This window comes from Pangasianodon hypophthalmus, chromosome 14 (assembly GCF_027358585.1).
Source record: "Pangasianodon hypophthalmus isolate fPanHyp1 chromosome 14, fPanHyp1.pri, whole genome shotgun sequence".
NCBI classification, from domain to species: Eukaryota; Metazoa; Chordata; class Actinopteri; order Siluriformes; family Pangasiidae; genus Pangasianodon; species Pangasianodon hypophthalmus.
The window spans coordinates 785,001-811,353 of record NC_069723.1 but is presented as its reverse complement, the minus strand read 5'-3'; the positions used below and the strand labels follow the sequence as shown (position 1 = coordinate 811,353).

Here is a 26,353-nt window from a genome sequence, read left to right as displayed (position 1 = left end):
TTTGCACTTGTTTAAAAAAAAAAAAAAAAAAAAGTAATTTAATAGAGACACCAGTTTTAAATAACTTTTATTTACTTTAGAGGCAAAAATTCCCTATAGCATCAGCTGACTGCGAAACCTACAACGGTCTCCCAAACCAAAGGGCATCATCAGCATCAACATTTGATTCTGTTTGAAAGATTGTAGATGGAGCGAGAAGACGGAATGAGCTTAAGGCTGAAACCTGATGTTTTTTTTTTTTCTTTTCTTTCACCAACAGAAAGCAGAAACAGGTTATTAGCGACCTGGCTGGTGCCGGGGAACGGCGGAGGAAAAGTCTGAACAAGAAAAACATTTGTTTCGATATTCTTATTTTTCATTGCAAACATTGAAACCCACCCAAAAAACAAAAAAAACACAACCAAAATAAAAAAAAGGGAAGGATGTAAGGAAGGAACAGAATTCACTCATTCACACACAAAAAAAGAAATTAAACAAACAAACAAACAAAAAAACCATAAGCAGTAGAACTGTAGATTACAAAGTGACATCAGGTATTTGTAAAGTGACATCATTTTTGCTCTTTTTTTGCCCCCGGGTCTGTAAAGAAACCATGACATCCGACCTCAATACATTTAATAACTTCAGCAAGACACGTCAACGCCTAGCCTGCGGGGTTTGGCAAGGTTGGGATCGGCTTCAGTGCTGGGTTTCAGGAAAACACTGCCAAGCCAGAAAGACTTTCTAACCAATTTACAAATACGTGTGAAGATTTAGTCCCATGCAGCAGACGTTAACCTCATTTAATCAGCGCCGGGATTCAGGCGTCAGCGTCACTCAGCATGTTACGGCCGTAAGATTTAAGTACGCTGCTGCACTGCTAAGAACTGATACTGACATGATAGCAGGGTTAACAAGCTGAGGTGGGGAAGCAGGCTCAACCATAAATATTACACTGTCATGAGGTTTAGGCAAAGTGAGAGTAAGAAAGGAACCCAGAATCGCCCTGCGCCTGTCTTCACCTCCCATCGTCTCTTTTGGCGCGGGCCTGAACCATGTCACATGGCTGTACCCAGTTGTTGTCGTGCAGTCCAACTCTACAGCCGGGTGTGTCCTTGTCCGTGCGCCGGCAGCACATCCAGTACGAGCGTCCGTAAGGCAGGTCGTGGTGGTAAGGTTTGGGGTGCCAGCGGCAAAGCGAGACGTCCCCCCGCTCGTACTGCCGCTTGCACTGCTTGCAGGGATCGTCGCGATACAGCGGGTCCTGGTTCCAGCGAGAGTCTGTGGCGCGCACGCCGTAGGTCTCGATCAGGGCCTTGAAGTCATGGCAGGTGCACTTCAGGGCTGCTAGAGAGCGGGTGGGTAAGTAGCTGAAGATGTTCACCATGATGTGGTCGGGAAGCATGAGCATATACTGCCGTGGCTCCAGAAGCCGCTGGATCTGGAAACGGATCTCCAGGAAGTCATGGGAGACGTGACGGTAGAGGCGGCAGAGAGATTTATCGGCACAGTCTTCCACGCTGGCGATCGGGCTGGCCGGCCTCTCTACCGCGCTCCCTACCGACCCACTGTTATTCGCACGATCCAAAGAGCACATTCCGCCGGGGATCCCAGAACCACTTTCATCTTCGGCGGACGGGCTTTGGAGAAAGAAAAGCTGGCCAGGTGGAGGTTCTTCTAAAACGTCGGCTCGGTTCGCCCCACTAGGCACAGCTATGCAAACAGTCTCTTCTTGGACGTTCTCTGTGCTGTCCTTACCGTAGAAGACACACTGGTCCACGGCTCCCGTGACTACAACTTCGACGTGGAAGCCAGTCACCCGCTCCCGAGCCACGGCCTTTTTCTCTCCGGAGCAGTGGTCTGGAGTGTGATCCGTAGCCGTGGAGGGAGGCCGCTCGGTGATGTCTTCTCCTGTGGAATCGGATTTTGATGAGCCAGCCAGGACGGTACTGGAGTCTCGAGATGAAGGGCTAACCAGCTGGTAAAGGTCACATGTGATCTTTTCTTTGGCCCTGGTTGCTGCCTGTCCTGCTCCAGTCCCACAGCTCATAAACATGCACCTGGGGCGACCTTCAGGCTCAGACTGCGACCGCGGATCCAAACTAGACACCCGAAACGCGATCCTAACTTCCCCTCGGCCGTGGCTTTGGCCGTTTGCTCCCGTCTCACCGGCACAATCCCGGTCTTTACCGGAGTCGTGAATCTGAGGCCGCAGTATCGTACTCTCAAGATTTTGCTGCTGAGACTCGAAGCGCGCTACTGCCTGAGCGACGCGTCGGGATTCTTGCTGCTGCTGCTGCTGCCGCCGTTCAAAGTCACTTTTAGACGTTGGGGCAGGAGGAGAAGATTCTGAAAGGAATACGACAGGCGGAGAATCTGAAACGGAATTGTGGAGGACCGTATGCTGCTGGTTGCTTGAGGTGATTTGTCCTTGAGCTGCCATGCCTTGCAAGGCCATGGCCGTGCGCTGCTCGACAAGAGCCACCATCTCTGCTACAGACAGCAGATCGGTCTCGTTCACTCCAACGCTGTCCTCCAGGCAGCCGGGCTCCGGCGGTGGCTCCGAGGTCTCATTCTGCGCTCTCGTCGACGGGTCGTACGACGAGCAGCGGCGGCGACGCTTAGCCTTGGTACAGTCTGTTGCCCAGTTTCCCTTCACCTTCATGGCACTAGGTCTCGGAATCCCTGCTCCTGTACACTGGTGAGCCACAAAAAAGGCAATTTTCTCCTTGGTGTTGCCTGGTTTGATGACGTACCACGTATCGAGCAACACCCTGCCGTCTTCCATTTGTGAAGCGGGAGAAGGCGGTGCAGGCGGCGTGGGTGCCAGGAGGTTGGACGATGATGATGATGAAGCAGGAGGAGTGTTCTCAGTGCCCACGTCCTCATTATGCTCCTCGGCAACTCCGCCTTCGTCTGTGGACGGACAGCCGGCGGTGTCGGCTTTACACAGAGCAGACGTTGTTGTCCCGCCGCCAATCGTGCCATTGCTGTAAGGCTTGTTCTGCGAGTAGGTGCCGAAGGGACGCGGGCACCACAGTCGGATGTGGGAAAAGGTGTCGCGGTTCATCATGAGCCCTTCATCAAGAGCATATCTGCCACTAAGCCGGGCAGTTATTCTGCTCTTCACCACTCATACTCGTTGTTCACGGTCTGAAGTCTCCATCAAAAGTTTCAATCTATGGGAGAAAAAAACAAAAAAACAAATGATATGTTTATTTATGTTTATTTATATGTTTATGTATGTATGATAAGACGTTGCATCTTTACATAAACTTCTCATACAATAATCGCATCAGAACAGGGCTGTATTATTAATTCCGTACTAACGTGACGTAAAATTAATGTTCGCTTTAGTATTTTAGCGCTGGCTCAATCACGTGATTGGGCACGTCAACGATTTTGTCTAGTACGATAAACTCTATCTGGACAGGATTAAATTTACACAGAGTCATGGGATCATTTCCTATTTTACAGGTGATTTTATTTATTTCCGTCCGGATCGGCCATGTCTGCGCTTTTGATTTTATTTCCGTCCTCCTCTGAGATAATCAGAGTTTTAAATTCCCTCCAGTAGCTTTAGTACACTACATACAGTATGTCTGTATATGTATTTCTACGCAGAAGTCACCTCATGTTTGGGGAAAAAAGATGATGTTTGGCAGCTGCTCCTTGCGGTATTTAGTCTCGTAGCGAGCGTAAGAGTGACCCTCGCTCAGATATTCAACACTTCCCGAGTCGCGAAATGAAAATCGGACGCTTCTTCATGTGTGAGATTGTTGTTTTGTTGAATTTTTATGCTGGAACTTTTTGTTCGTCTCAAACTGAAATAAGAGTCGTGTCTTTTCCTCTACTCCAGCGCCTCTTCGACTTCGCCTGGATGCCACGACGTGATTGGAGCGTGATCATGTGACACGATCATGTGACCACGTGACGCAAACATCCACGTCTGTAGGAAATACATCTCGCTATAAACTCTCTCCTCCTGCCGTCGGTTTGTTGCTGATCAGACACGACAGTTTCATCACTGACATGTAAAAAAAATCAAATCTGATCCAAATAAAGATAATTCTCTATTTAAGAGAATTACTTAATTCTTTATTTTAAAGTTTATAAGATTAAATTCATCAGTATACGTAAACATTTTACTCATTAGCCACACATGCATCATCATGGGTGTGTGTTTATTTACTAGACAAATTCTTTTCTTTCCGCTCTCAGAAACAAAACTAGTTACACTGGATTAAAACGCTGATGCGGAAAATATTCGTGGACTTTCTGACATCGGTTCAAGTGACAAATAAATCAGAAGTACACCTATAACTACTAAAACAACATTTATAACAAAAACTGGAATAACAGAAGAAATAATTTGAAGAGTAATTTAGCAAGGAATTGTTTTTTCCTCTCTGTAACATCAGACATCACTGAGTAACTCGAAATGGCCAAATATTCCACATTAGACAATTAATTTACACAGATGTGACAAAAAACCCTCATGTTTTATAGCTTTCTCACTACAGGAGTCATCTAATCAGCCTGTATCTAGCTAAAGTTGGGTAACTGCTGAAAATTGTGATCATTTAGAGCTTTTTCTGATTAATCTGAAATGTAGATTAGATTAGATTAGATTAATGTCAACACACTGCAGCTGAACCTCGCACACTTCACTTCAGTGATAAACAGCTCGCAGGTATTAACTCATTAAAACTCACATCTTTAAAAATTAAAATCACCTGATGACATTGCTAGCTGTTTATTTAATACAAGAAGCGAAAATATTTGAAATATTCGGGAAATAAACTCAAATCTCAATCAGAGGAAAGTACAGACTGCTAGCTAGCTCGCTAATTTTGTCCTAGCCAAGTTAGTGTTAGTGCGAAATTAAAGCATTTCTCAATTTATTTTGCTGCACAAGTTTACTTTTTATATAATGATGATATAATGATGATGGTAAGTGTTTGATTTGGAGTGTTTAAGAACAAATAGCGCTAATAATCGTGCATCTGTTTTACAAACAAACCTTTAGGCCCAAAGCTAGCTAGCTAGTTAGCTAATCGACATTATTTTTGCTAGTTAGTTAAAAACCTAGATGTTTTAAAATGTAGAAGAACATTTCTAAATCTCTCAGTTTTCCAGAAATAGTTTTCTGCCCGCGTTAGAGAGGAGCAGGTTTAGCCTGTTAGCTTCACACACTCGCTTGTAGCTCATGTTACATAAATATTCACTGCGACGTACTTTTAATCTTCTTACCTTTTAAACAATGTGTTTGGGCTCCGACAGAACAGCTGTCACACCACAATGACCAAAAAAAAAAAAAAAAAAACAATCACTAACGTCGAATAAAAACGTCTCTAAAAACATTTACTTAAAAATTAGAAAAAGAAGAAGAAAATAAAACAAGGCCGGAGTGTCACAGGTCTGCTACATCAACATCAATATCAACATTAGCATTAGCATTAGCCTATGACCTATAGCTAGAGAGAGCTGTCCTTCCTCTCTCTCTCTCTTTCTCTCTCTTTCCTTCTTTCTCTCCTTTTCTCTCTCTCTCTCTCTCTCCTTCTCTCGCTGTGTTTTCGACAGCTACAGAATGTCCTAGTCGCGCTTTAACGCATTAAAGTGGAGTAATTGTAAAGCAGATGCAGTAAAGCAGGAGAGGAAGGCCATCTTGTTGACATGCAGCTGCACAGCTCCATCAGCCAATAGGAAGCGAGAGCTGAGGGCATGCCCATATATGGAAGCTCCACACTGCCCTCTCAGAGCCCTTGTGTATGCATCAGAAACCCTCTTCACCCCAAACTGCACTGATGGATTCAAGGCAAAGTCCATCCTCACACACATGCCGCATGTTTGCGCTGTGTTCGTGATGTGGTCAGTGATTCTGGTGCTGATTTGTTCCCCGGTGCTTGTATTTTCATCGCTCCGGTGAGGCGTGAGAAGCTCTCCGTGTGACGTCTCTCCCGCGCTGATGTCACACGGAGAGCGTTTCCGAGTGCGGTTTCACACCTGGCGCGTTCGCAAACCTTTCACTAAACAGCTAGGTTGTGGTTAGTTTCTAAGGAATAACTAGTTCACTTATAGAGTTAATTTACACTTACGGCATTAAAGCACTTTAACACACATGAGCACTGATGATCCTTCAGCTCCTGGTCAGTACAGAACATGGAACAAATAGTCATTTCTGCATGTAAACAATAAGCAATTACAGAAAGTACAGCATTAGTTTGCATTTTAATAATATTTTGATCGGGTCTTGAAATTGAATCATTTAAAATTTGCACATTCCCAGTCTTCTGGGGTTAAATGCATTGTTGTTGTTGTTGTTTTTTTTTTTTTTTTTTTGTAATGGTGATCAAAACTAAATGTAGAGCAGCTGAATATTTTCTTTTTTAAATTCTTAGTAAAAGTACTATGATTTAACTATACTCAAGAAAGTACTGTTACAAAGACCCATATACTCAAATACTGTAACTGTGCTGTCATTATAATGGAAATTAAAGGTTGTATTAAAAATGGAAAAATGTCTGACTTATGATTTCTGTTGTTTTATCACTTTACATTGAATAAAATGTGCAACTTCTGTTAAAGATGTGTAGAATTTTAATGTCCACTGTATACATAGAAAAATAGCAGCATATTATCAATTAACGATTAAATTGTTATTATTCCAAAATGCACTATATGGCCAAAAGTTTGTGGACAAAATATAATAAGCTCCACTCTTCTGGGAAGCTTTCCACTAGATGTTGGAGTGTGGCTGTGGGGATTTGTGTTCATTCAGCTACAAGAGAATTAGTGAGGTCAGGCGCTGATGTTGGGATGTCGAGGAGGTCTGGGGTTCAGTCGGTGTTCCAGTTCATCCCAAAGGTGTTCAGTGGGGTTGAGGTCAGGGCTCTGTGCAGGACACTCGAGTTCTTCCACTCCAACCTTCACACACCATGTCTTCATGGAGCTCGCTTTGTGCACAGGGGCATTGTCATGCTGGAACAGGTTTGAGTCTCTTAGTTCCAGTGAAGGGAAACTGTAATGCTACAGCACACAGAGACGTTCTATACAACTGTGTGCTTTAAACTTTGTGGAAACAGTTTGAGGAAGAAGCACATATGGGTGTGATGGTCAGGGGTGCACATACTTTTGGCACATACTCGTGTATAAAACTGTGAAGCACACATACTAAGATTATTCAAATATTTATAGTATATTCTCTTGCACTCTAAAAGTGAACACTACAACCACTTTATAGTCATTTTTTTATTTTTACAAACACTTTTGTACTGATTCTGCAGTTAAATATGAGTTTCATTAATCAGTTTATTTACTGGAATGTGATGCTACACAATCAGAGCTCAGACTGCTGACGTCTGTCAAATGCTGTAAATGGAAATGTAGATTATTTGGTTATTAAAACTGAACTTATTCTGAATTACTATACTGTTTCATAGAACTACACTGTTATTGGGTAATTTTAAATCGGACTTGACCCTTGACCCGGCTCTTAATTTTGGTCTTGTATAAAACCATAAAATTATCCCACGTCCCAAAAACATGCCACTAGGTGGGTAGGCTGTGACAAACTGCCCCTGGGTGTGTGTGTGTGTGTGTGTGTGTGTGTGTGCGCTCATGGTGCCCAGGGTGTATTCTTTATGGAGGACGACTTAAAAATGACTTAAGTATAAACAAACAATAAACAAATAAATAAATGCATAAATAAATAAATAAATAAATAAATAAATATAGAAATAACCCGAATAAAAGCTGTATGGAAATCTAGAAATAAATTCAAGGCATTAATTCATGATCTATCTATCTATCTATCTATCTATCTATCTATCTATCTATGCCTTCACTTATTTATTTATTTATTTATTTATTTATTTATTTATTTATGCGTTTATTAATTTGTTTATTTATGCATGTATTCATTCATTCATTCATTCATTCATTCATCTACTTATTTATTTAATTTAATTTATTTATTTAGGACTTAATTAATCAATTTATTTATGCATGTATTTATTTTTTATTTATTTATTTTTATGCATTATTAATTACTTATTTATGCGTTTATTAATTAATTAATTAATGCATGTATTCATTGTTTTATGTATTTATTTATGTATTTATTTAGACTGAAGTCATTTTCTGTCCTGTATAACTCCTGCTTCATGGCCGTTATGTCCAGCTGCAGCTCAGGATAAAGTGAAATGGAGGAATTATTGTGTTTGTGTTTATTCCTCACGCTGAGGTGTGATGTGTCTTTGCTGAAAGAGTCACTTCTGTTAGATGAACCGACTCGCATACATGAACCGTTTGTTTTTAAATTCCTTTATTTATTTATTTTAATTCCTTTATTTACTTTTTTAGACTTAGACAGTATTGTTTCATGTTTCCATGGAAACCTTGATTATGAGTATAAATGAAAATTAATTTTCTTCTTAATACAGAGCAGCAACAATAGCACTAATGCAGCTGTGTTTACTGTATGCTGATTTAAACATTTTAAATAGATTTTATAATAATAAGATTTTATAATCTCTTCATTAGGAAGAAGAAGCTTTCGTGAAACAGTTTCAGCTATATTTAGGAAAAGAAGAACAATTACTGATCAAAACACCGCAAACTTTTAAAAAAATGTCTTTTAGGAGCCGAAAGAGTCGACTCTTTTTGATGATCCGATTCAGAATCACATAACGGTTGTTATTTTCACTAAAACCCGCCTCCTCGTGGAGCTGCACATTGGATTGGCCGCGCTGGTCCAGTATCTGATAACATCATTGGTCAGAAGTTGTAGGTCATTGTCGTCACACGGGGGAGTGTGAATTTGATTGGCTGAGCGGGTGCGTCCATTTCCACAGCCATTTCCGGGTCCGGTAGCAGTTTATCACCCCGTGGCGAGTCTGGAGCGTTAGAAGGACATCACTTAATATTTATAAACGGCGGTAAGTAATTTTCTTTTATAGTCTTGAATTATTTTATAGGAAGTCAGAGTAATCTTTTATCAGATCAGAAGAAGAAGGCGAGCTTTTGGCAAACGGCTTTGACGAACTGTTTATGAGTAGTACAGAGGCTCCAAACCCTGTAGAGTCTACTGTCTCTGCTGTAACACACACACACACACACACACACACACACACACACTCAAACTCAGGACAGATTGCTAATTAGTTCTCTCAAGGGAGCAGGAAAAACATTAAATGTGCAGGACAGGTGATTCTCCAGGACCAGAGTTGGTCACCTGTGATCTAGAACATGAAGTACACTATAAGGCCAAACGTATGTGCACCCTGACCATCACACTCATATGTGGTTCTTCACCAAACTGCTGTGACACACAGAATTGTATAGAACGTCTCTGTGTGCTGTAGCTTTACAGTTTCCCTTCACTGGAACTAAGAGACTCAAACCTGTTCCAGCATGACAATGCCCCTGTGCACAAAGCGAGCTCCATGAAGACATGGTGTGTGAAGGTTGGAGTGGAAGAACTCGAGTGTCCTGCACAGAGCCCTGACCTCAACCCCACTGAACACCTTTGGGATGAACTGGAACACCGACTGAACCCCAGACCTCCTCGACATCCCAACATCAGTGCCTGACCTCACTAATGCTCTTGTAGCCACGCTCCAACATCTAGTGGAAAGCTTCCCAGAAGAGTGGAGCTCATTATAACAGCTGGAATGAGATGTTCGACAAGCACATATGGGTGTGATGGTCAGGGGTGCACATACTTTTGACCATATAGACATAATAGTATAGACAGACATACGTTTGACCATAATTCCTCACAGTTTAAATATATTGAAAAGGTGATTTCAGTCTTGTCATATCACCTTATTCATTGTGAGTGCTTTGGTCACAGCAGCTTATTTGTCTTTGCACTAAACGTTCCTTTCTTTATTAATAGACAAACAGTTTTTTATGTGTTGGATGGTTCCGCAGATATACGAGGAAGTCCTGTTTTGTTTACTGCTCAAAATCTTTGTGAGCTAAAATCTGTTAGTTGATGGATTTTGCATCACACAACTGTGTGGCTTCACAGTGCTGGTTAAAGTTGTCCTTTCCAGATTGACGAGTTCCCGGACATTAATACAGATAGACCTTAACATTTTTTAACAGTAATGCTGTCGGAGGTGCTCCAGGTAGTGCGGGGTGCTGGCAAGGTCGGTGCTGCCTTCGCCACGACGCAAGCAGAGCAGCTGCGGTTGATAGCCTGCAACTCGACGCTGGGGTCAGGACTCAAAATTGCCCAGGATGCAGTTGGGGCCTGGACGGGTGCCATGATGACACAAGACAAGGTACATGGTGGTTTGACAGTATGCTCTTGTTATTGAGATAAACTATGATATACTGTGATATATTTTCTGCTGAGATCATTCCTCCAGTTACAGTTACGTCTCTCCTGTCATTTATTTTGCTTGTGTTTCTGCCAGACACCCAAATCTGAGGAGTTCCCAGACACTGAAGGATGGGACCAGATGGAGGAACACGAGGCAGCCAAATGGGCCGTGGGCTCGGAGCTCGCGTCAGATATTTCCAGCAAGGATGACATTTACGATCCTACAGGAACAGCCAAAGGAACGGCAGCGGGAACCGGATGGCCTGGGCAAAGTGCTCGGTTCTTACACGTCACAGCGCCTCGTAATCACGCCAGGTTCGTTCATGACTCTGTAGTGGCCAGGCTGAGTCCAGAGGACATCAAAAAGGCCCGGGAGGTTAAACAGAGCACGGCCCGGCCCGTTCGCCAGAAGGTGAGCGAAGATATAATCTAATATATATACAGTCAGGTCCATAAATATTGGGACAGTGACACAGTTTTGGTAATTTTGCCTCTGTACACCACCACAGTGGATTTGAAATGAAGCAGTCAAGATGTGATTGAAGTGTAGACTTTCAGCTTTAATTCAAGGGGTTTAACAAAAATATTGCATTAACCGTTTAGGAATTACAGCCATTTTTTACAGAGTTCCTCCATTTTCACAGGCTCAAAAGTAATGGGACAATTGACTGATAAGCAGTTTCATGGCCAGCTGTGGCCTGTTTCCTCCTTATATCATGATAAATTAAGGAGATAAAAGGTCTGGAGCTGATTCCAAGTGTTGAATTTGCATTTGGTAGCTGTTCATGGGAACTCTCAATATGCCGTCCAAAGAGGTGTTGATGCAAGTGAAGGAGGCCATCATTAGGCTGAAAAACCAAAACAGACCTATCAGAGAGATAGCAGAAACTTTAGGAGGGCCAAATCAACAATTTGGTACATTCTTAAAAAGAAGGAATGCACTGGCGAGCTCAGCAACACCAAAAGGCCTGGGAGACCACAGAAAACAACTAAAGTGGATGATTGCAGAATTCTTTTCTTATTGAAGAACAACCCCTTCACAACATCTAGCCAAGTCAGGAACACTCTGGAGGAGGTAGGCCTATCATTGTCAAAGTCTACAATCAAGAGCCACCTTCATGAATGTAAATACAGATGGTTTACCTCAAGATGCAAACCGCTGGTAACACTGAAGAACACAAAGGCCAGATTAGACTTTGCTAAAAACCTCTAAAAAAAGCCTGACCAGTTCTGATGCAAGATTAACTTGTACCAGAATGATGGGAAGAGAAAAGTATGGAGAAGGAAAGGAAGGGCTCATGATCCAAAGCATACCACATCATCCGTCAAACATGTGGAGGCAGTGTTATGGCATGGGCATGTTTGGCCGCCAATGGAACTGGGTCACTGGGGTTTATTGATAATGTGACTGTTGATAGAAGTAGCAGGATGAATTCTGAAGTGTACAGAGCTACTTTCTGCTCAGATTCAGTCAAATGCTGCAAAACTGATAGGACAGCGCTTCACAGTACAGACGGAGAACAACCCAAAACATACTGTGAAAGCAGCCCAAGAGCTTGGAAATTAAATGTTCTTAAATGGCCGAGTCAGTCACCTGACCTCAACCCAACTGAGCTGCTTTTCACTTACTGAAGACAAATCTGAAGGCAGAATGACCCACAAACAAGCAGCAACTGAAGATGGCTGCAGTAAAGATTTGGCAAATCATCTCAAGGGAGGAAACTCAGCATTTGGTGATGTCCATGGGGTCCAGACTTCAGGTAGTCATTGACTGCAAAGGATTTACCACCAAGTAATAAAAATAATTCTAATATTTATGATTATATTAGTTTGTCCCATTACTTTTGGGCCTGTGAAAATGGAGGAACTCTGTAAAAAATGGCTGTAATTCCTAAACGGTTAATGCAATATTTTTGTTAAACCCCTTGAATTAAAGCTGAAAGTCTACGCTTCAGTCACATCTTGACTGCTTCATTTCAAATCCACTGTGGTGGTGTACAGAGGCAAAATTACCAAAACTATGTAACTGTCCCAATATTTATGGACCTGACTGTACATATTTCTATCTTTTGTAAAGGTGAAATTAATTGATTTGGTTCATATTTTACAAATAAATTACAGTCTGTATGTCACTTTTTTCCTGCGACTCATGATGATTAGTTTTGGATGTTTATTTATGGATATTTTGTGCTCTAGCAAAATTAATCGTACAGTAAGAGCACATTAAACAATTGACTGTGGAATTCAATGAAGTCGTTTTATTTGTCTTTAATAATAATAATAATAATAATAATAACAATACAGTGCTATGAATAGCTGCTGGATAAATGGCAGAGAGCAGAACTAGCAAATCTACACTCTTAGAATTAAGACATTATTAAGAGTTTATTTTTCCCTCCTCTTTTTCTAGACATGTTGTTGGAAAGGCAACGTCTGTAATAAATCAGCGTAAGATGTACGTTAGTGTAATAATGCAGTCTGGTTGTGGAGTTGTTGGGATGGAATCGTTACACGTAATAATCTGGTTTCCTTTCAGCTAAATGAGCGAGCCAGAGAAAGGAAGGTTCCTGTCACGCGGATTAGTCGACTTGCAAATTTTGGGGGTGAGTAAGTCTAATTCCACTGTGAGAGATGCTGGTTTTGAATTGAAACCATGAAGAAACAAAATTCTGCAAAGCTAACAATTTCGTAAATGTAAAAGCTTTCAAATGGTGCGCAAATCATCAGTTTATTAGCTAGCCCACTAGGGGATAAATCCCATGTTTTGGTTGCCCAGAAACCTAATAGGTTAAAAAGTGGTAGCTAACTTAAGTGGTAGTTTGGTATATTTGGTATATTTGGTATAGTTTGGTTTCACATATGATCATGTTTGTGCCCTTGACAAAAAGTCAGCAAGTCGTTGGTGAACGTTTCAGAACGTTTTGCACGTTAAACCTATTAGTTAATTATCACTAGTGTCTTTGTTTACTCTTTGTATGAATAACCACAAGGTGAGTGCATGGATGATGTGCTAGTAAGAGGGACAGCTTTGTGGGAAACTTTATTTTCCATCCTGCATATTCACAAAAGACTGCTTCTCACCGCTTCTCATCTGCGCACACTGACTAATACACCCAGTAAAAACTCTTATAAAACTTGTTGTGCTGAAGTCAGTGAGGATTTTTTTCCTGATTATTAAACCTACGTTTTTATTCATAGCCAGACAGTTATGAATTAAAACGCTAAGAGCCCAGAGGTGAACTATGTCTGTCCTGGGCTGCTGCTTTTCCTCCCCTGGATTGTGAAGCAGCTGCTTGGACAGCACATAGAGACCGTACTCATCCTCGACTCTTGTAGGTTTAGCTGTTGGACTCGGTCTTGGTGCCATTGCTGAAGTAGCAAAGCAGTCTTTTGGAGGCAGAAAAACAGGTAGGTCTGAAACCATTAACATCTGCTACACATTATGTTAATGTCACGTCCAGATATAGTGCTTTTGTATTTGTGTTGTGCTGCATTATAAGATTTCGGATCGGATTTGTCTGTCAGATACCGGAGCTGTGTTAGATTCTCCGCTCCTGTCCGAGGCCAACGCTGAGAGGATTGTTAACACGCTGTGTAAAGTGCGAGGCGCAGCGCTCAAGATTGGACAGATGCTGAGCATTCAGGGTACGGTGTTCAGGAACACTCGGTGCGTCTCAGTCAGCTCGCTCGGTGGTGAGTCAGTAGCTCGTGTACGCGAGTTCAGGCACTAGGACCCTGGGTCATTACACACCGGGTCACTGATGACTCAATTTCCGGCGCCATGACGACGTAGTCGCGCTGTGAAACGTCACCAACAGGCAGGACCGATATCTTTCTGATGTTTATATATGATATAAATTTGTTAGCTTAATCACACTAGTTTCTGTCACGGTGCTTGAACCAGGATCATAAACTAGTGAGTGGATTTTTATAATCACTTTATAATCAATTAAACACTTAAAAGTCGTTAAACGCAAACACACTGTATACAGAACGTCAAATAAAGTTAAAAATCATGAATGTAAGTAATCATCTGAGAGCTACAGCATTGAGCTACAATCATTTGAGTTCGTCTGCCTTTTTTTTTTTTTTTTCGAGCTGAGAGGCTTCAGAAAATATGACGTCATTTCCTGTAAGGGAACGTAGCGAGCGTCGATGCTCCCGGGTTTTTGCGGTGCATTGTGGGATTTTTTTAAAGGAGCGAACGTTCCAGAGCTCTGCGATCGAGGATTCTGCGATCGAGACAGCACTTAAAATGGCCGCCTCCCTGATCAGCGCCCTGCGTACTGACCTAGCGAGCTGACTGAGACGCAGCCGTGTTCTTCGTGTTACTCACACACTCTTTCTTAACCACGTAATGAAATCGATTATGTATTGATCTTGAATTTTTTCTTGAAGCTCGATCACGTCTTAAGCAATTCGGCCTGCTGTGATGCATCAACGTTAGCTGTAGTAGTATTTTGTTAATAATATTTAGTGTTGTGTTTTTTTTTCATGTCGTTTGTAGACAACAGCTTCATTAATCCACAACTACAGAAGATATTTGAGAGGGTCAGACAAAGTGCGGACTTTATGCCAGCCTGGCAAACCAGCGTAAGTTCCTTACATTAAACTGGCGTAAAGCTGTACAAGTTTTTCAAAGACTAAAAAAATAAAAGTATTGTTTTGATGTGAGTCGAGAGCGGCGGTTTTGTGACGTGCTCTTTTGTGACGTGCTCATGGGAAAAAGTGTTAGCAGTGTGATGTCAGAGTGTGAGCGCAGCTACGGCGCTCGTCTGTAAGGCACCAATAGGAGCACGGCACAGCATGATTGACAGCTACAGATACGGCAGCGGGAATGGAAATACGGAAACGTAAATGAAACATGCTAATGGACAGAAAAATATCCTTATTACCTCAGCTTCACTTTGAATTCATGATATAAGCAGCACATCGTAATTTTCTTCAGTTGCAGATCTTTCTTTGGAGGATCTTCATGAAGTGTTAAGGATCTTCGTATAATCTGACATGCAGATCACACCTTATCACAGTCTGTTATGGAGGATCACAGCGTGTCATGGAGTTGTTTTTGAGATTATCTCTTACAGTGTGACAAATAATCATCTTAAATGGCCACTGGTCGTTAATTGGACAGTCTGAAGCTAGCTTTAATCTAACACACGTGCTCCTGTGTGCTGCTGTTCGGTATTTAAAGGTTAAACAGGGTTCAAATGTAACCAAGAAGGTAACCGAGATGATGATGATTATTATTTTGCAAAAATGTTTTATTGCGTCACAAAAAATTCATATCTTGGCAAGTGAAAATATATTGAATAACAGCAAATTCATCAAATTATTAATCATTTCTTATTATGATATCATCATAAATCAAATATAATATTATTCATTCAAATATAATATTATTCAGCCTCTTTAGATGCTTGTATACATTTAAACTTTTCTTATTCTACTGGCAGATAATTTTGCTTCTTTATGGAAATAAATGCTTAAATATGAAAGAACTATCTGCCAATAGAACAAGACTTACTCCAAGCTTGAGATTAGATTATATTCAAGATATTTTCACTCGCTATGATGTCATTTTTATTTATTTATTTATTTTGCAATAATATTAGAGTAAAAAAACCTTCGTGTTCACTTGAGGCGTATGTTTTTGTTTTTTTTTTTTCTTTCTGTGCTGCAGAGAATTTGATATTATGATTTGTGATTGTATTTAAAGCTGTTTTGCAAGACTAAGGCAAAGCGTCTTAATTCCCTTCCTTGCGGCACGCCGTCCCACACGTATCTCTTTACCTTTAACGTACCTGTCCCAGCTCGTTAAGGGCGGAATAATTAGCTGATCAGGTGTGTCAGCAGTGGGGAAAACTTCAAAATGTGCAGTGCGAGGGACTGGAGTTGAGAACACCTGAGCTGATGTAGTGCAGATCGTGTGATGTGTGTGAAATGTGAAGTAAATGCTGAACGTGAACGTACGTGTTCAGCACCAGGACATGGACTACAGACAGCACAAAATGTTTTTTTTTTAAGGATATTAATGTATTTCTGACCTTTTATGTTTCTCTTTGTGGCGTTTCCGCGACCTGATGTGTGATTTCGTGTCGTGTTTGTAGAAAGTTCTGGAGGAGGAGTTGGGCCCTGGCTGGAAGCAAATGCTGTTGTCATTTCAGGACAAACCCTTTGCAGCTGCCTCCATTGGTCAAGTGCATCTTGGCGTCCTGTCAGATGGGAGAGAAGTGGCTATGAAGATACAGGTACAGAGCAGGAGCGAATCTGAAACTAACATTAATACAGCTTTGTGAGAATTATAAAACCTCTCATTAGAATATTGAATTCAGATGCTATCCAATTTAGTTAGTAAAGCTCCTGTTTTATAGCTATAGACAAGATATTTATTATAATATTTACACACATATTCTCTTTAGGTCACCTAATTACCCATTTAAAAAGACTAAATGACTTCTGACATGAATCTTTGAGTCACTAACAATGACCATTCTTTTAAAAAGATGATGTGTTGTATTGGAAATGAATGATCTCACAACCATGAATGAAGCGATGTTGTAAAGAAGAGTGGGTCAAAATTTCTCCAGAACGACGTGAGAGACTGATAAACTCCTACAGAAAACCTTTACTTCAAGTTATTGTTGCGAAACGTGGTTCTACATGTTACTGAATTACAGAGAGCACTTATTTTTGGGGAAACGTGACTACATATTGAAATCTGTTGTGTTTTTTTTATACAGAACTTGGTGAGGAACACACAATTTGTTATTTAACTCCTGATAAATAAAAACATAGAATTGAAAGAGGGTGTACTTTCTTTTTCCCATGATTGTTTTATTGAGAAATACAAGTTGAGAAATACACGTAAACCGGAAATACGTTGAGAAATACAAGTAAACCAGCTTCCTGTGATGAGGGATATCTTAGGAAATGTGCTGAGATTGTTCCTAATCTCACCATTTACAGTAATAAAGTATTTTTGTGCTGCATGCTTAAGGATACTAGCACACTTGTGTGTGGATTAAACGTGCAGGGAATTAATTATTTATTAATCATTAACTGAGTTCTTATAGATGAGTATTACTATAAAATGAAAAGAGATAAGAACATAAGGAATAATTCCGATTCCTGACTAACGTACGAACTCTGCCTGCCCCTTTACAGTATCCAGGAGTGGCCGAGAGCATCAAGAGTGACGTGAGCAACTTGATGTCCGTGTTGAAGATGAGTGTGCCGCTGCCTGAGGGTGAGAGACAGGAAACGCTTTCCCGTCAGACAACGTTTATTTATTTATTTATTTATTTTGCGTGAACATCTCTGAAGGATAGTTTGCATAACTGAATGAACGAATGAATGAATGAAAGCCTTTATTGTCATTGTATATCTCTGTATACAACGAAATTAGGAGCACTGCTTCTGACTGGTGTTATAAAAACAAACATGTAACACTAGACAATAAATAAGACTATAAAGTGAGTGTACTGTATAGTATAGAAGTATGTATGTATGTACAGCAGGTATACAGTATAAAGTATAAAGTTTATACAGCAGGTGACTAAGTCATAATATTGCACAGTGAACATTCAGAACATTCTGAATAAGTGAGCAGTGATAGAACTGCACATTAACCTCTACACTGGTGTAAACAGTTCAGTAAAGACACACAGAAGTACAGACTGAAATGGAATAAGTGACTGTAGTTGAGGAAGTGACCAGAGACAGTAACTGTACATTTACATTCTACATTTGGTGCATTGAGAGTTTAGAGTCCTGATAAATAAAGTGATCAGGTGATAGTATTGCACACGGACATGCTACATATGATATAAACAGCAGGTGTAGACAAAAGTAGAGATTGTTGAAGTAAGTCACTGTAGTAATTGTGTTGTTTTGTGCCAGGTTTATTTGCAGACAGCAGCCTCGAGGTCCTTCACAGGGAGCTTTCCTGGGAGTGTGACTACAGGCGAGAGGCGAAGTGTGCCAAGCGCTTCAGGTAAGCCCAGTGACGCAGAAAGAGCTTGTAACGTAAAGCCAGGAAGCTGAGCGCTGAAGATACTCAAATAAACGTCTTATAGGAGTCTAGCGCATATATTTAACAATATATTGGTATAAATATGGTATAAATGCATGAACTGTCCTAGTTGTAATTATGCAAATTTGGAACAATATGGCTTCCATTCTCATTGTTCAGTAGCTCGATGGCTAGAATAGCACTTGATCCAGCACATATTTCTAGTAACGTGTGTGTAATGAAATCAGGAGATACTACACTGAGGTCATGAGGTCAGGAAATCATAATGCGTGCCAGGATTTAAGCTATTTTATCACGGTTTTAATTCGCTGTTTTGAGTTGTTGAATTTATAAAATACTGCCAGTATTTTTTTTTTTAATTTGCTGTGTAATGAAAACGTGCCCAGGGTTTGAAGGAGAAGCTGACCGAGCACTCATCTGCTACCCTTACAGCTCAACTTTAATTAATGTCTCCGGTTAAGATGTTGTCTCGTTCGATATTGTGGTTACGTTAACTGTCAACTTCTCACTAGAGCTGATATCACGCAAGAAAATGGGTTTAAGCCGAAGGTCAGAATTATTCGTAACTAAGACATGCGTCTGTTTTCGGCAAAATCTGCGCTGCCGTGAATTCAGCCCTTAATACATATGACCCACGTTTCTCCACTAACTCTAGCTTCTATAGTGATCCAGTCTTCAGTAGAGTGAAGCTTTTGTTTGATTCCTGCAGGGCTCTCATGGAAGGAGACCCGATATTTAAAGTACCTGAGGTCATCGATGAGCTCACCACCGGGCGCGTGCTCACCATGGAGCTTATTAACGGAGTCCCACTGGACAGCTGTGTGGATCTGGATCAGGAGACCAGGAATAAGGCGAGTCCATGTGGGAATAAAGCAGAGTGGAGTAGTAATAAAGTGTAGATGTTGTGTGAAATCCCCCTTTAGCTTTTAATGAAGGTTACAGCGTATTATTTATTTAACGTAGCGTTTACTACTTCGACTGTGCAAAAGGCTTCGGAAGCCTGCATTTTTTTTTTTTTTTTTTTGTTTGTATTTTAGATAAATTTTATCTTGCATACTTCGTTGCATTTTTTCCCAAGAACATCTTGTAATTTGGCAAGTATCAAATAAGACCATACTTCATATTTCTGTTTTAAAAAACATTATCAAGGCCGTTTGGGATTTTCCCACAGAGACGGCGGAGCAGCAGCCTGCCACGTGATCGTCGAGATTCGAGAGAATTTAGCTTGAGAGTTTATTCGGTTTTGAACACACTGGTTTGGTTTAGTGGTTGATTTACTGTTTATGTCTCAATATAGTCATTATTCTGATACTTAGAACATTTTTTATATGATTATTTTCATATAAAATCGTCATTTGACAGAATTTCTTTAGTTCTTAGTGCTTAAGACTTTTTTTGCACAGATGTGTAGCTCCAGTGGGAAAGGTGTGTAGTTACACGACTCGCACACAGGTGAACTTCCGACTTAAAATTATCGTTTGAGTTGAGCGTGATTAGCACATCGTGTTCAGATATACGCAGTCAGCGGTTACTGGCTGTGTGCATGTTGTTCCTGTGTCTGTGTGGGTTTCTTCTGGGTTCTCCGGTTTCGTTCCACCTTCTGAAAACATGCAGGTAGGTGGAATTGGCGACTCTAAATTGTCCCTCGATGCACCGCGATGTACTGGCATCCGATCCGGGATGTATTCCCACCCAGCGTTCCTGGGATCGGCTCCAGATAACGCAGTTACTGATGAATGAGTTAGCAGTGAATTATTCAAGCATCAACTACAAGGTTTATTGATGTAATTGAATGGCTACATCATTATTTATTTTTCAGTAAAATGCTTTGATTTCTGAAAAAATATGATTATAAATTGGTCAGGTAACAGTAATATCTAATGGAGTTTTACTTGATAGGGTAAAGTGGACTTTCAGACAGATCTTTGTAGAAATAGCAGCTGTTTGCGTGTGTGTGTGTGTGTGTGTGTGTGTGTGTGAGACGCTCAGTCTGAAGGTTAATGATCTCTGGATTCATGTAAAATTTGCCAGCAAGGAAGGAGAAGCTGACCAAGCACTCAACTGCTACCGTTACAGCTCGACTTTAATTTAATTCATGATTTTATCCTTAAAATAAACGATGTCTCGGGTTAAGATGGTGTCTCATCCGATATTGTAATGACACAAGCATTAAAATTACGATAAAGATCACCAAACCTAAAGGCATAAAGATGTCGTGGATCACTTTTCATACCAGGCGTAGTTTGAACTCTTTTATTAAAATCCGAACTCTTTTGAATCCGCTTCTCCACAGATTTGCTTCAGCATCTTGAACTTGTGTCTCCGAGAGCTTTTTGAGTTTCGCTTCATGCAGACGGACCCCAACTGGTCCAACTTCTTCTACAATGCCGAGGAGGACAAGGTAAGCAGTTTTCAAAAGAGAGATTTATTTTTCTCGCTGCTTATCGTTGCAGCACGTTGCTTACGCCTCTGCAGACTTCATTCATCTCATGCTTTATTAAACACATCGGATCCTTTCCTGGTTATAACACGTCGTGATGATGTGAGAAGAGCTACAGCAGTGTCATGGTTCCTCTGCTGCGCTTTGCATCAGTAACCATATTGAGTCTAATGAGCAGACTCATGATGTGCATGAAGATGTTTCCTTTTTTTCTACAACAACATCTTGCTATAGGAGCATGAGAACACACATGTAACGCCTTGTGTTTTACAGATTTACCTGTTAGACTTCGGAGCTTGCCGAGAATACCCAGAGTCCTTCACTGATGACTACATTGAGGTGCTGTGAATTTAAATACTTTTATGATGATTTTTTTTCCCCCTTTTTTTGGAGCTCTCGTGCTATAAAAAGCAAGTGTGAAATCCAGGACAGTTAGAAAAGAACCTGAAACACTCTAAATATTGTGTTAACTTTATTATATTATTAAACATTATATTATAATGCAAATTAACGTGTGCATTTTCACATTTACGTCCCACATAGCTTAATTTCAACATGATTAAAATGTGCACTCTTAATAGACTTATTAATTTCATAGGAAATCACAAGGTCCTTTGATTAAAATATATATAAAATATTCGTTATTTATTTTTCTCTCTTGCCTGAAATCTGTTCACTTGCGTAACACCTATAATACACGCCTTGCTAACACTAGGTGGTGCACGCGGCCTCAGTGGGAGATCGGGCCAGAGTTCTGCAGAAATCCACAGACCTGAAGTTCCTCACTGGCTATGAGACCAAGGTTTGAGACTTTCACTGCTCAGTATATACTCTGTACTCTGTTCAAACAGCAGGTGTGGACACAATCCAGCCATTTCAGTTGTTAGTGTCCCGTGTGAGAATGTGAGTTTATTATTAATAATAATACTGTGTAAGAAATGACAGTATGTGTAATGTGTGACAATAAATTATCTTAAATTATCTTAGAAAACATTTGTTTGCGATCGAACCCGTGGACAGACTGATGGAGAGACAGACAGACTGATGGAGAGACAGACAGACTGATGGAGAGACAGACAGACTGATGGAGAGACAGACTGATTGAATAACAGACAGACAGACTGATAGAGAGACAGACAGACTGATTGAATAACAGACAGACAGACTGATAGAGAGACAGACAGACTGATAGAGAGACAGACAGACTGATAGAGAGACAGACAGACTGATAGAGAGACAGACAGACTGATAGAGAGACAGACAGACAGACTGAGGCTGATTGTTGAAGCGCTCGTGTGTGAGGAGTTCAGCTGCACTGAAAAAGGGAACATGCGGCCGGTCAGAATTAAGAACACGTTACATATAGTTTACATAAAAATATTAAGTTTCTCATCAACACATGATTTCATTGCTTACACTAAATTAAGTTTAAAAAGGTTTCTAATTCCTGGTTTGAATAGTGTAGAGTGAATGTGATCAATTCATGTCCTAATAACGTGATCCAGTTACGTGATCCAGCTGACGGGAAGAAGTAACGGCAGTATAAAAGCTCACGTGATTAAAGCGTGTGCTGTAGAACAGTGCAGCAGTAAACGGTGCTGCCTCGCTGCCCCGCTGCCTCGCTGCCTCACTGCCCCGGGTTCGATCCTGCGTGAGCCAATTTATTCAGGGCTTTCAAACACTACATGATCAAATCATGCTGGATGCGTGAAAACAAACTGTGTTAATGTAACACAATTCATTCACATGGAAGCGATGTACGCAACTGAATTACGTAAATTCGGTGAGCTTTTTTTGCCGGATAAAGGAGAGCAGTCTAGCTAGCTGAATTTCAGTCTTAGCTAGCAAGCAGTGATTGATACCTGGAACGTTCTGTCTGCTGACGCTTGTGTGACGAATGCGACGCGTCCAGCAAAACTAGACTTGTCCAGTTTCTTTGTTTTAGTCCAAAAGTAAAAAAAAAAAGGACAAACATTCCAGCTTGGCCTGCAAACCCATGTGGTTTCTTATCCTTATTTTTGTTGGTGAAATTGTCTATTCATTCTGAGGTTTGTATTTTGGTTTTAAATTTCAAACCCTCTGCTTACCTTCTCGTTCATCTCTCTCTCTCTCTCTCTCTCTCTCTCTCTCTCTCTCTCTCTCTCTCTCTCTCTCTCAGGCGTTTAAGGACGCTCATGTGGAGGCGGTGATGATCCTGGGAGAAGCGTTCGCCTCTTCAGACGCCTTCGACTTCAGCACTCAGAGCACGACGCGTCGTATCCACAACCTGATCCCGGTGATGCTCCGTCACCGGCTCACGCCTCCTCCGGAGGAGACGTACTCGCTGCACCGCAAGATGGCCGGCTCCTTCCTCATTTGCTCCAAGCTACAGGCACGAATTCCCTGCCGAGAAATGTTCCTCAGCGTCTATAACACTTACAAACAGCGGCGTGGCGCGCGTGCAGGCGGAGATTAGACTCAGCGCAGGAAAACTACGTCTGCAGTCCGGGATGTCGAGGTAGAGGATTCTGGATGAACTGGGGTTTGAGAATTTTTTTTTTTTTTTTTTTTTTTTTTTTTTTTTAACTGAGTATCCTGACTGAATCATAAATAAAGATGAAACATATTTGTGTGTATTATGTTTTTTTTTTTTTTTTTAAAAAATGTTTTATGCCCAAGAAGAATTTATTCAGTTCTGAGCAGTTTGCTGTTCTGTATTTATTCAGCGTGATTATCTGTGGGATTATATTCTATATCTTAGATTTCATACACAGACCTCACAGTTACAGCCACTTTGGGAAAGGCGATGAATTTTATTTTTATTTATGTTTGTTTTTTTTTGTTTTTTTTGGCAAACCATGTAACATTCTTTGTTTAAAAATACCTACATTTTCCTCCCTTTTTTTCTATTTCCCCATCACTTCTCATTCTCGTTTCCTTCTTTTGCTTTCTTTTTCTTTCTTTCTTTCTTTTTCTTTCTACCTGATTTTTATTCACCTTTATTTCCTTTATCTTCATCTCTTCTTCCATTGCCATTTTCCTGGACTTTCTTTCTCCTAGTTTTTCTTTTTTCCTTTCCTCCCTTTAAATTTGTTTTCTATTTCTCACTTTCTTTCTTTCTTTCTTTTCATTTTTTCTTTCATTTTCTGCTTTTCTACCTCATTTTCTTCTTGTCTTTCTTTCTCCCACTTTTCACTTTTTTCTTCCATCCTTTTTTTCCTTTTCGTTTATTTTTTTCTATTCCTATCACTCCGTTCAGATTTTTCCTTTTCTCTCATTTTCTTTGATATTGTCACTTTATTTCCCTTCTTCTTTTCTGCTTTTTCTCATTGTTTCTCATTTTGACACTTTCCTTCGTTTTTCTGCTTTTCTAAGATTTTCTCTCATTCACCCTTCTCTCATTGTCTCTCCCAGTTTCTTTCTTTCTTTCTCTGCCACTTTTCCTCGACTTTCTCTGTCCTACTTTTCCCTTTTTTTCCTTCCATCCTTTCTTCCATTTTCTTTTAATTTTTTTTGCTGTCACTCATCACAGCATTGTGTATTTCTTTCAGGAAATATAAGTCTAGTTAAGAAGTGAGTTAGAGGGAGCCGAGTTTGCACTCGCAGAAAGAACGACGAGTTTCTTTCTACTGAACATCCAGATTAACGTTGAGAGAGACTGAGAATGAATCTCAGAGTCTTACGACTTTTTCTTCCATTCAGCTTCAGTAAGCGCTTTATCCTGCTCAGGGTCGCAGTGGATCCGGAGCCTGTCCTGGGAACGCTGGGTGCGAGGTGGGAAAACTCCCTGGATGGGAAACACGTCCATTCAATCCATGTACTAGCGTTTAGTTTTTGGGATGAAACTAGAGAACCTCAGAGGAAACCCAGAGAATCGGGAGCTCTGGAGACGGCAATATAAGTAAAATCATGTTATGTCCTTAATTATACTTGTGTATGGCTACGTAATTGTGTTCATATTTGTACAGTTATACAGTTTAATGGTTGGGAAAATGTCAAGAGTTTCCTGGTAATAAAAAGGTCTGACCTTCGGATTAGGGTTTATGCCTGGTATGTTAGTCACGTCCATGTGATCGTATCACAATCCTCTACATTATTCATCTCCTCGACAAACACACGTCGACTTCACTGTATGTAGAAACCTGATCCCACTTTCATTCTTCTGCTCACTGATTATCAATGTATGACCCAGACCCCCGCTTCATTATAAAGCCGTAAAGTTCAAATGATAAATACACAATAAATCTCACTTTTCATTTCAGATATTAGCCGTTAAAGCGATACGGAACGAGCCACGCAATCTGTCCGCGTGCTTTCGGATCGTCCCGAAATAATGATGATGATAATAATAATAATAATAATACATTTATTTTATATGGCGCCTTTAAAAGTTGCTTTCTCAAGGCGCTTTCCATGAAAGCTTACATAAAGGAAAACACAACAATATAAGACAATATACTATAGATTCACCAAGAAATAAATCACAACAATACAATAAAAAACTAATCAAATAAAAGCATTCCTGAAAAAGAATGTTTTGAGAAGAGTTTTTAAAACAGCTAAAGAATTAGCATCCCTAATGTCAATTAATGTTTACAACCGAGACACAGAACACATTAGAGAAGTTGATATAAAGTTAGAAGTTAAATTATGCTTAGTATGTGTTTATTTAGTGAGGAATTCAAATAGCTCTTGTGACATTGTATTATGTTAAAGACTGCAGCATTTTATATTTAATACTGGATGTCATTTCACAGGTAATTACATGCTCATTAGTAAGTTAAAACCACAGTGTGTATTTGTTGTGTACACTACTGTGTATATATATTTAAAAAAAACCATTCAATTTTATTTGTATAGCACTTTTTAACGATAGACATTACCATGTCTTTACTACAGAAATCTGCATGTAGATTTAGATTTAGATGCTGGAGTGGCTTTGGGGCTGCAGTTGCCACGAGCAGCTTCGTACTCAGGACTCCATCAGTGGACAGTGGATAGATTTTAACCAGCTGGACTTCTTGCAAAAACTGTGATGAATTTACTGGTTGCACAACTGCACTATTTGTCCATATAGTACACAATAATAGAAGGGAATGATTTATAATCGCACTATCCGTTACACCCAGATGAGGATGGTTCCCTTTTGAGTCTGGTTCCTCTCAAGGTTTCTTCCTCATATCATCTCGGGGAGTTTTTCCTCACCACCGTCACCTCTGACTCGCTCATTAGGGATAAATTCACATATTTACAATATATTTTTTGTGAATCCATTTATTTCTGTAAAGCTGCTTTGTGACAATGTCCACTGTTAAAAGCGCTATACAAATAAAATTGAATTGAATTGAGATTCCTGAGGAACAAAGCGGAGGTGAAAGGGGCGCTCCCAGAGACGATGTGAGGAAGAAACCAGGGAAATCATTCTCGTCTGGACGACACCGGATAGTGGGATTATAAATAAACAGGATGCTGATAAGGCAGACAGTGCTAAGTGTGTTAAGGATGAGCAGTATGAGTATACTGGGATGATCACAGCACAGACGTTATGATTACAGCAGCAGGTACATGGTGAGATTGTCTGCTGAAG

General features: G+C 40.5%; 2 protein-coding genes across 2 annotated transcripts; one reads left to right on the top strand and one right to left on the bottom strand.

The window, feature by feature from the left end:
• Positions 1–50: 50 nt before the first annotated feature.
• On the bottom strand, positions 51–5,913 carry fbxo46 (F-box protein 46). The gene is made up of 2 exons (XM_026943577.3): positions 5,233–5,913; positions 51–3,158 (listed from the first exon to the last, which is right to left on the bottom strand). The coding sequence occupies exon 2, from the start codon at positions 3,050–3,052 to the stop codon at positions 998–1,000; it is 2,055 nt and encodes a 684-aa protein (XP_026799378.3). The 5' UTR covers positions 3,053–3,158; positions 5,233–5,913; the 3' UTR covers positions 51–997.
• Positions 5,914–8,791: 2,878 nt separating this feature from the next.
• Positions 8,792–24,800, top strand: coq8b (coenzyme Q8B). Its single transcript, XM_026943289.3, has 15 exons — positions 8,792–8,918; positions 10,093–10,271; positions 10,407–10,724; positions 12,849–12,915; positions 13,649–13,720; positions 13,838–13,957; positions 14,820–14,905; positions 16,423–16,563; positions 17,480–17,561; positions 18,215–18,308; positions 19,057–19,198; positions 20,641–20,748; positions 21,061–21,126; positions 21,503–21,589; positions 22,946–24,800. The coding sequence occupies exons 2-15, from the start codon at positions 10,095–10,097 to the stop codon at positions 23,240–23,242; spliced, it is 1,857 nt and encodes a 618-aa protein (XP_026799090.3). The 5' UTR covers positions 8,792–8,918; positions 10,093–10,094; the 3' UTR covers positions 23,243–24,800.
• The last annotated feature ends 1,553 nt before the right edge of the window (positions 24,801–26,353 follow it).